The sequence below is a fragment of the Pezoporus flaviventris genome, unplaced genomic scaffold (genome assembly GCF_033815535.1).
Source record: "Pezoporus flaviventris isolate CSIRO_AGI_PZ_B2104156 unplaced genomic scaffold, CSIRO_AGI_Pfla_v1 ptg000036l, whole genome shotgun sequence".
Classification (NCBI taxonomy): domain Eukaryota; kingdom Metazoa; phylum Chordata; class Aves; order Psittaciformes; family Psittacidae; genus Pezoporus; species Pezoporus flaviventris.
Window position 1 is genome coordinate 40,004,549 of NW_026892584.1, and position 10,988 is coordinate 40,015,536.

The following is a 10,988-nucleotide window of genomic DNA, read 5'->3' on the forward strand; positions in this document are numbered from 1 at the left end:
CACCACCTGGCCTGTTAGTAATTTGGTGATTCAGGTAGCCCAAAGCTGTCTTTTGACTATCACTTGTGATAAAGCAATCAGGATAGCACTTAATCATATGTGATATGTGAAATAACTTTACCTGTTATGACACAGAAAGTTATGTTGAACTTAAAATGCAAAGACTTTAATGCAGCTTTAACTTGTTACTCTTTTTAATTCTGTTGATATAGAAGACGGTAGGGACTTGAAAGGCTGATATGCATGCTACTATAAAGCTTGTGGCTGCCTATCTGTATCAGTCTGTTACAGCAGCAGTATTCCTTCTAGCTGTGTCAGAATTTAATTAGTGGCATTTTCTTATTTCCAAAACCAACCAAGTATGCCTCACAGATTCAGTTGTTTTCAGGTGGTAGTTGTTTATTCTCAAGTTAGCAAATTGAATTAGAATTCTTTCATCTTACTCTTTTGTTTATTTTAACTAAAATCTTAAGTTGCATTTTTATTTCCTAATACTTTTCCTATACCTGTGTTGCCAAAGCTCTTTTTCAGACCTTAATGCCCATTCTTGATTGTCTCAGTTTTTTCACTCCTTGAGGCCTATGTTTATAATTTTGTCCCTTCAAGCTTGTGCAAAACATGGCTACCAGGATAATCTTGGCCTGCCTTGTCTTTCTGACTTTAACTGAAGCTCCTTCATTTACTATTCCTTCACCAAACTGGACATAAGCTCCTTATCCCAGTTATCTCCCTGATTGCTTTGTACTGCTTTCAGTCCATTTTTGTAATGCAGCCGTTGGTCATACTGACTTCAGGTCTTGTTCCGCTGTGCTGCAGAAGTGCCTGAGCCCAGCTGAAAGCTTTTGAAACTTCAGGAAGTGCTAAATTTAGAGTTTTTATCATCTTGCTGAATTTAAAGCTCTGCTAGTTGAGAAAAGGATGAGTTGTATGTAGTCAGTTGCTACATAACAGCTTAAAGTCTCTCTGCATCTTGTCTCCTTGAGCTAATCTGTTCTCATTGTAGATGGCAGTCTTCTGTTTTGTTCATGTTCTCCTTGAAGTAATGATCAGACTTCCAGGATTCCTGTACAGTATTTAAGAGTGTGTAGCCTAACATGATTATGGACTTAAAATGTCATTTATAATTTAAAAGTTGAGCAACTGCTCTTGTGAGTAGAGGGTGTATGTCAGGTTGAGCTGCTCTAGTACAGGAGAGCAAGAAACTGTGCTGTGTTGCCGTGTTAACGGTAGTTTCATGATGAGAAGACTTCTGCTTATAGCAAGCCAGTTGGGCTGATGTTCTCTGACTGTATTCTCTTGGTGTGTACCAGGTAACTATTTAATACTTGATACCATCATTTCTAAAATATGAATAGTAAATATCAATGAACACATGAAAAACTACCTAAAATATCACAACAGAAGCTAAGAATGCGTTGTTCTGAAGTTACTGCATTTGAGGAAAAGCCCAGATTGTTACATACCTCAGCTCTCAAGTACAAAATGGCTAATTTAACTAATGAGAAATCACAGGAGACAGGCTTCCTAGTCTTGACACTGAGCAGCGAAAGTATATGCAAAAGTATGATCTAAAATGATCAGATGCTGCTTTCTGGTGTTAGGTACAGGCCCAGAATGGATAACAGTTAATGCATTATCCGTTAGTTTGGGTTTTGTTTTGTTGGTTGGTTTTTTTGTTTGTTTGTTGGGGTTTGTTTTGTGATAAACAGCATAGGGAGGGTTTAGGGTTGTTTTGGTGTAGGTTTTTTGTTTTGCTTGGTTTTCTTCTTTGGTTTTTGTTTGTTTGGGGTTTTTTTAACTTTTTTGTAACTTGTCCTGGTATTTCCTTAGGCTCTGTCTTTGCATTCTTGCTGTTAGTGTAACTCACCTTTTCTTTCAGCCTGTTACCAGTCTTATGTCAAATGCAAATCTTCAGTGTGCATGTAAAGAATTACTTGTCTCAAAGTTGCATTTGAGTCATGCTATGGCCAACTTGGTCCACCAGAGCTACACTAGCAAATTCAAGGAGTCAGACTTTATCTCTCAGTTCTTACAGAATTGAAGACATTATGATCAGGAATGCTTGTTTAATGTGTGTGTTCATTCTTTTGCAGTGGTAGACTCTATTAAAAAGGAACTTCTAAGGTGGTAACTGAGTGGTCCTTGGCTAATGAAAGAAAAGTAATTGGAGGGTGGGGATTCCCAGGTGAAGAGTATGTGGTGCCTTTTCAATTCACTCACTGAACCTTGTGCATTTAGTTACTAACTTTCCAGCCACCTGATAACAGGGTGAATGTGTCTGTAGCTTTTCCTCCCCGAATCAGTAAAACCTGGTAAAGGCTCCTAAAGCCTCCTTTTTTTAATTTCTTCTTGAGAGGATGGATCTTATTTGTGATTTCAGGTAAAACCAGAGTCTGAATTTACTGTTATTGATTTGTAACCTATGTAGTATAGATCAGTAACTGCCTTTTTTCCCTGTAGCTAAATCTGTGTTTTCTTGATTGTTTCCTTTTCAAGCTCTTCAACCTACACAGTGAAAAATAAAGCTAAGAACACTGCCTTTAGATTCATAACAACAGATTGGCTTGATTGAAGTTTGTTCTTTGTGGAATGTGACTGGACCATAATAATAACCTTTGGTAGCATTTTGTCTAAAAATAATTTCCTCTTTACTGCCCGATAAGTTTTTGCAAATGCAGTAACATAGCTCCCTCCTAGAAAGCTGAGTTCACTTAAGTATTGTTCCCCATCCCACTCTCTCCCCAAGCTGAGATTTACCGTTAATCATTAAAACTTTAATTTTCAGACTTTCTGATGTGTATCTTCTTTGTTTTTCGCAGAGACTAATAGACAAGTCCAGAGTAACCTGTGTAAAATGGGTACCAGGTTCGGAAAGCCTTTTCCTAGTAGCTCATTCCAGTGGCAATATGTACTTGTATAACGTGGAGCACACTTGTGGTACCACAGTCCCGCACTACCAGCTACTTAAACAAGGAGAAAGTTTTGCAGTACACACTTGCAAGAGTAAATCTACAAGAAACCCTCTGCTTAAATGGACAGTAGGTGAGGGTGCCCTGAATGAATTTGCCTTTTCCCCAGATGGGAAGTTCTTGGCATGTGTGAGCCAGGATGGTTTTCTTCGTGTGTTTAACTTTGATTCAGTGGAATTGCATGGTACAATGAAAAGCTACTTTGGAGGACTGCTGTGCGTGTGTTGGAGTCCTGATGGGAAATACATAGTGACAGGTGGAGAGGATGACTTGGTAACAGTATGGTCTTTTGTGGACTGTCGAGTAATAGCGAGAGGCCACGGACATAAGTCATGGGTCAGTGTTGTTGCATTTGATCCATATACCACTAGTGTAGAAGAGAGTGACCCGATGGAATTTAGTGGAAGTGATGAGGATTTCCAAGACCTTCATTTTGGCAGAGATCGAGCAAATAGTACTCAATCTAGGCTATCCAAAAGGAACTCTACAGACAGTCGTCCAGTAAGCGTTACGTATAGATTTGGTTCCGTAGGCCAGGACACACAGCTCTGTTTGTGGGATCTTACAGAAGATATCCTCTTCCCCCACCAACCTCTCTCAAGAGCAAGGACACATACAAATGTCATGAATGCCACAAGTCCACCTGCTGGAAGTGGTGGAACTAACCCAGGAAGTAATGGAAACAGTATCACAACACCTGGAAACTCTGTACCCCCTCCTCTTCCACGGTCAAACAGCCTTCCACATTCTGCAGTCTCAAATGCTGGCAGTAAAAGCAGTGTCATGGATGGTGCCATTGCTTCTGGCGTTAGTAAATTTGCAACCTTATCACTACATGATCGGAAGGAAAGACACCATGAAAAAGATCACAAGAGAAATCATAGCATGGGACATATATCTAGCAAGAGCAGTGACAAACTGAACCTAGTTACTAAAACCAAAACGGACCCAGCTAAAACTTTGGGAACACCTCTCTGTCCCCGAATGGAAGATGTTCCCTTGTTAGAGCCTCTTATCTGTAAAAAGATAGCACATGAAAGACTGACTGTGTTAATTTTTCTTGAAGACTGTATAGTCACTGCTTGTCAGGAGGGATTTATTTGCACATGGGCAAGGCCTGGTAAAGTGGTAAGTTTTAATCCTTAATGCTGCATCAAAGAACTAGAACTCTGAATAGGTAGTTTTCTTGAAATATAAATGAATGTTGACTATAAAATTTCTTTATGCTTAATGTAAAAAAAAAAAAAATCCTCAGAGCCATACTTTTGGATACTGCATGCCATATTTCTGAATGATTTGAAGTGTCTTGGATACAATTAAGTATAGTTGCCTTCCAGCAGAAGAAATAAATACTGTGCATCTAAACTATTGATCAGTGTTCTTATACTTAAGCATAACCACAATATGGTGAAAGCTGTTTATGTGAAGATTGAAGTAAAACCTGTCCATCACTAAAATAATGATAATCCTTCTAATGTTTTCTACAAAATACAACACTTCTAGTGAGAGTAGCTTGTGAAAAGCTGCGGCTTTTAAGTCTAATGAGAAATATGAGCCTCTGAAAAAAATTAAAACCAAAGTGTTTATTCGTCTATCCTTTTCTGTGGTGGCCTGCCTTTAATGTAAAATCACTTCTTATTAAACCATCAGTCATTTTATGCACAAATTTGCTAGCCCTTTACTGACTGTAGCTTATGCTCTTGAAATTGTGACTCGGTATAATCAAAGAACTCTAATTTTAGCCATGTCTTGATTTATGTATTTGTTAAATTAGGGAAAACCATGCCAGCTTTCTCTGAGTAGTTTCAGTTACTGTCGGTTTTGTTAGGCAGTTTGATCATCAACAAACTTGTGTTTTTTGATGGCACCTATTCTATCAGTTGAACCCTCATTAAGATATGCTACAAGTTTTAAATCGTGTTGTTAAATGCACTTGAACACAGATAAAACTTCATTTTACTTCTGTCCAATGCATAGCAAGCTAAATTTTGAATGAAGCTAACCATAGTGATTATTTTGTTAAAAAGTACTTTGTGCTACAATAGCTCTTTTTGCCAGCAACATTTTAAAGGAATACAGCTATGAAAGCATCACCAGAGTTGATCTACCAAAAAACACTGTTATTTTTGTGAAAATGTAGGTTATCACCTGAAGAAAATTAAGTAATCTGCTAATAGCCATGTTGGGCAGCCTAAATGAAAATCTGCTGTTCATTAGGTTCATAAAGCTTTTAACCATTTGGTTCATAAATCTGACTTTTGAAGTGGAGGTACTGTATATATTTATATACCACATCTTCATTGATAGAAGCTTTGTAGTAAAACTCGGTAATTTTTCTTAAACTTGTTCGTATAGTGTAATTATCTTTGAGATGTTATCAAATTTGTCACAACACAGGTATGCACAGAGCTATGTCTGCTCTGCATCTTAATGCATAGTTGAAGGCTGAATCTGAACCTAAAAGTTGTAAGCCCTTTTTTGGGGAGAAGGAAGAAGAGTTTACCTAAAACTATTTTTTGCCTCACAACTACAGAGCCAGCATTAATTTAGTAAAAAAAAAAAAAAAAAGAGCATCCCCCAAAATACTGAACTATTTAAAATGTTTGTCCTGAATGCAAATGCTAAGGCAGTTACCACTTCTGTGACTTGGTGCAATTCAAGTCTCATGAATTAACTTTATAAATGTACAGCACTGCTTCAGATTTCCAGTGTGCCCTATATTTTCCTTTTGTTCTAAAACTCCTTTATGTACTACTAAACACTACGCTGTTAAATTACTTCCAGTGGCTGAGGTGGGTTTTGTTAGGCTGGGTATAACTTAAATATTTTTGTGTGTTGACTTTGATTTGGAATATGACATTTCAAATATTTCAGAGATAAAGTATGCAGTACCAAAAATCAGGATTTATGTATTGGCCAATGTGGAAAACTTTAATTACAGGTAAGTAATTTTCATGCTGAAGTTATCACTTTCAAAATTAATATATTGCACACTGATGTAAATGCCATATTGTTTAGGAAGTATTTACTTAGAAACTTTGAAATGATTTTTTTTTTTCTGATTTCACTTGCATTTCTAGTGAGCTCACTCTGCTGGTAAAAACTAAACTTTGGTGGCATGTTTACAGGGCTTCGATAGGAAAATATTTGTGCCAGAAGGACTTTATGAGCACCCTTTTTGTTTATGGGAAAGCACTTAATTTTATTTAATGAAAATTGTTGAAGTATGAAACACTCGTGGTAATGTCTTTCTTACTGGGTTATATGCCATCATTTCCATTTTGCCAGCTGTTTTATCCTAGTCTGTCCCTTTACTCTGGGGTTTAAAGCTGCTATTTCTAGTCTTCCTTTTGAAATGTGGGTCCCCAAGTGATCTTGAAACTCCATCACTTTTTTGTCTGCCAACTCTAGAGTGAAAGCCTCTGAATCTTGCTGCTTCTTCCATCATTGCCTCTGAAGGCCTTCATTAAATTCATGCCACTGCCAGTCTAAAGAAAGAATTGGATGGAAAACTGAAGCAGGCTTGCAGTGTCCAACATAATTTCCATTGAGCCAGCGCTACCTTTCTCTCTCATTTTGAATAGCCATCAAAAGATGTGCTGGATAATTGGACAGTGTATGACAAGTTCTCTTCTGGTTGGGTTGTTGCTGCCCTTAGTGGGGAGGTGACGGGGGAGAAATAAATGTCTCTTCAGATGTCATCCTTATGATATTTATTAGGCTGTACAGCCCTTACAGAGGGGCCTGACAGTTGGTTATAAACTTTTTAAATTGCTTTGTGTATACATAATCATACCTTGAGCTTCCTCACTGGATATACCATTCTTGCATTGCACTTCCAGAACTGCTGTACTAACGCCCATTCAGAGTGAGGTGAATGGCAAAATTCAATTAGAAACAAGGTGAATGAGGCTAAGGGTTCATTAGTTCCAGTTTTTACTCTTGTTTTTTGTAGCCTGTGTCTATGGAAGAATGTTCAGGGTGGTGAGAAAAATAGATTGCCTTAGCAAGAGTAAGAACTTTCTTCTCAACATGGTAACAATTAGCTGTTGCCTCCTTCCCCCCCCCCCCCCCCCATCTTTCTTAGGCCCTGCTGAGAACTCTAAATGGGATTATAGAAGTGTTGTATTCATTTGAAAACACAGAAAAGTAATTTTAAAGCAACCAAGGTAAACTTCATGTGCTATCTTTATAGCTACTTCAGACTGAGTTACAGGACTTGCAGAAGCAATTAAAAACAACCCCACTCAGAAACAACTCGCAGAACTCTGAAAAAACCAAAGTGGTACCTGGATATGCAAAACAAGCTTTCTCTGAACTTAGCAATCAGAGGAACTATCTATGTGATTCCTGTGTTTGACTTCAGAATTAACTATTGATCATCTTGTACAGTGACTCCATATTATCTAAGTGAAACTTGCTGATGAGTTTCCTTTGTAAGAAAGCTCAAGGTAAGATTGGCCAGAGAATGAACAGGTGAAATGGCAGTGTATAACCTGGCAAGATAAACATGCTACCATTTTGTAAAACAAATGCACATGGAATTTATTTATTTGATTTATTGTACAGGAGAGCTTAGACTTAAATTATAACATCCTTGAATTTTCTAGTTAACTACAACTGTAGTACAGTATCATGTTTTAGTATGACTTCTGTTTTAGTGAAAGTACTTAAACATTCATGTACTATATTTGAGTGAGATGAGCAGCTATACATACTAATTCTTCCTCAGTGGAAAGGATCATTTCATCATTACAATTGAAGTTCAATTGCTGGTATTTAAGTACTATCAAATAGAGTTCTTTCAACGTGATACGGTATCTGTATAAACTTCAGGGATGATTATAGTAAAACTGAAACACAGCTATATGACTTCAGGTTACCAAGCTAAAATTTGAGGCTTTCTGTAATGTGCATAATAGCAAAGTTGCACATAGCATACCTGCATTGTCAGGGTGAATTTAAACCTAGAACACTGGTGTGATATTTATAGCAAGGTATGTGTATTTATAGCAGGGCATGTGCGTGAGGAGGTGTGACTAGTGGCTTGAATACAGCCAGGAGAGATCATAACCCTGTAAAGGCTTTATGATGAGGATGTCTGGATTAGGAAATAACATTACTTTTACTAAACACGTTTTAGAAAACCCATGTTCTGAATTATCACCTATTCAAAATATGTACTTGGAATGACTGTATACGTCTGCCCCTTTAACAACATAAAGCTACTAAATTAATATTTAAAATGCTGGCCTGCTTATGTTACAGTAATAAAATTTGTGTCAGTTAACTTACTGTCAATTTACGTGTAAAGATTAAACTATTTTTTCTGCATTTTATGAATTCTGTATACTGAGTTTGTTAAAGATTGACATGTTAGGTGATACTGTACAAAATTGTATTGACTACCTTTAGTGAAAATCAGAAGTAAAATTCATATGTATTTCCTTTTTACACTTCCATCTAATTTCTTGACAACTTGAATAAATTTCATAGAGCCTTTCTAACATGAACTATTGTTAATTTAACTGTTGCAATAATTAAGCTTTAAGAAGTATTGTTGGTATATTTATAATTTTAAGAAGATCATGTTTGTTTCATACTGCTTATTTTTAGCTGTTCTGTTGTCACTGTTACAGCTGAAGAACTTTACTAAATACTTGACATTACAAAATAACTTGCTGGGGTTGTCCTCTGTATACTGATGTTAAATAAAAATGTGTGATTGAACTGTAAATGTAGATAACTTTCAATAGTCCTTTCCACATTTGAGTTTTAATTTATCTTGCAGTCTTTAGGTGGTCTTATGCTAACGTAACGTGCTTAACAAATGGCCACAATGAAAGCTGTTAACTTGCCATATTTTAAAGTAAGAACATAATCACATCCTGTAACCTGTTCTGAGTAAATATTTCACTTCATCTCAAGATGATGCGTATGTTTTGATGTTTAAATCTTGCTGATAAGGTCATGTTTCATGATACTTGCTTTTGTTTAGGACTAGAGTAATAAGAAATAGAATACTTACCAAACGACTTGTCAAGCTGGTTTAAACTCAGATTCAGTTAAACACAGACATATTTAGATCCTCTCTGCCTACCTGTGAAATAGGAGCTGGGGCAGAGTGTTGTTTATTCTAGGACTCTACAGGAGCTCTTTCCTTAGTGGACTTTGGTGCGGGGTATGTTTTTTATTCCAGCCTTGGATCTTGATATTTACCTAATGAATGCCGAATTTACAGCCCTGCGGGTATGGCTGATTCAGGTGTTTCTGTCTAGAAAAGCTGTGGTTTCTCTAGAACTAAGTTCGTCTCAACTAAAACTATAAACCAGTCCAAAACTCTGGCTGCAAAATTTCTTGGAACCAATTTAGGTGAAGACTCAAGATGTTCTCCTTCCATCTGAGTGGCCTAGGGATTGCATCACCCTTGCAGCTGTGGTTCTGTGTTAACCGATGAAGGAGCCAAATAACTTGCACTTACTAAAGTGTTTCAGAGGCACTTTTAAGAAATTTCAGTTAACTGTTGAGAAGCAGTTAGCTGCTTTGGGCCGAGACTAATTGAGGTAGGACTCAGTTCATCTGTTAAGCAAAAATGCTCTGTAGAATAAAGCTGAGGAAATCAATCTTTCTTACATGAACTTAAGAACTTTCTGGTACTTCAGAAGGTATTGACTGACCACTGTGATGGTGTGTGTATATATACGTGTGTATACAAATATGTGTGTATACAAATATATGTGTATATACATACATATATATAAAATATAAAAATATACAAGTATAAAGAACAAATACCAATGGAGGAACAAAATGAAATCCGTCCTGATAGCTTCTGGGAACATCCAGTTACGTCAAATGATGCAAGAACTGGTTGGTCAAACTAGTTTCTCAGCAGTCAATGCAAGGATGAAATGAAACTATCTTCCACAAGTTCTGTGGTCATAGAAGATACTTTGGCAAAAGATGTCATGGAACATGAAAGTTGTCTTGCTTGTCTTTAATAACATTGCTCAAAAATCTTGAGGAAATAACTTGTATGTTCACATTATTTTCTGCATTTTGAAGTGGGGTTTTTGGTAGGTGCTCATCAACCTTACCAAATTCATTTGGTTCATTTCTTCTCCTGCTAAGACCACACTTATTTTACAACTAACCCAAATTGTATTGCTTTAAGTCATATGCTTTTCCCTGATATTTTCCCTGATTTAGGTCAATTTCATTCTTTTCTAATCTGAAAATTTTAAATCTTAGTGGCTTTTGTGTTTGAGGAAGCTGAAGAAACCTTTAAGTATGGGAGCTGTTACTACTGAAACGAAGCTTGAAGTTCTATTGCTCGAGCCAGATAAGGTTTCTGCTGGCAAAAGCCTTTTCTGCTTTTCCCAGCACACTAGAGAAAAATTTTTGCAATGAGAACAATCCACCATGGGAATAATCTCCCTGGGGAAATGGTGGATTCCCCAGCATTGGACACTTCCAAGATTATGCTGGGCAGGGTGCTGGTCTATCTTGTCTAGGTCATACTTTGCCTAGAAAATTGGACCAGATGATTCTTGAGGTCCCTTCCAACCCAGTAGTCTGTGATTCTGATTCACATAGTAGCATCTTACTTTTTTTCTCTTGCATCTGTGTATCTTCCATTTGCCAGTCCTATGCTGGTCTTGAAGCACTCTTGCCTAATGCCACAAGGCAGATTTTTAGTTAGTTTGCTGGCTTTCTAGCAGGCTTGATTTTTCTTTTTGTTGGCAATGAATAAATGGTGATACACCTCTCAGGAGAAGAAACTCCCTCATGTACACAGAAAAGTCAAAAGTGAAACTCCCTTGATGCTGCTACATGCTTTTAGCAGTATCAAATGGTTTAAGCATTTATACTTTCCTGTAACAGTACTAGAACAAAGAATTAAAAGGGGAAGCAGAAGACAAATAATACACTTAAAACTCTTGTTAAGTGAATACATAGACTATGTAAAGTTATCAGCTTTGCTGTATCCCCCTAAATCCCATACAAAATGTATCTTGT

At 37.0% G+C, this 10,988-nt stretch overlaps 1 protein-coding gene across 8 annotated transcripts in view; it reads left to right on the plus strand.

The window, feature by feature from the left end:
• The window catches only part of WDR20 (WD repeat domain 20), a 50,783-nt gene that overhangs the window by 34,542 nt on the left and 5,253 nt on the right, over positions 1–10,988 (plus strand). For 2 of the 8 annotated variants that reach the window (XM_061464030.1, XM_061464032.1), the window contains one exon: positions 2,820–4,097. The exons of 1 other annotated variant lie outside the window; for it this stretch is intronic. In XM_061464030.1, the coding sequence (XP_061320014.1) occupies positions 2,820–4,097 (1,278 nt within the window). Of the gene's footprint in view, positions 1–2,496; positions 2,793–2,819; positions 4,098–5,843; positions 5,911–6,380; positions 7,211–9,028; positions 9,706–10,988 lie in introns of those variants that run through there. 5 more of the 8 variants (XR_009745194.1, XR_009745193.1, XM_061464038.1 and 2 more) reach the window with 5 other exon arrangements.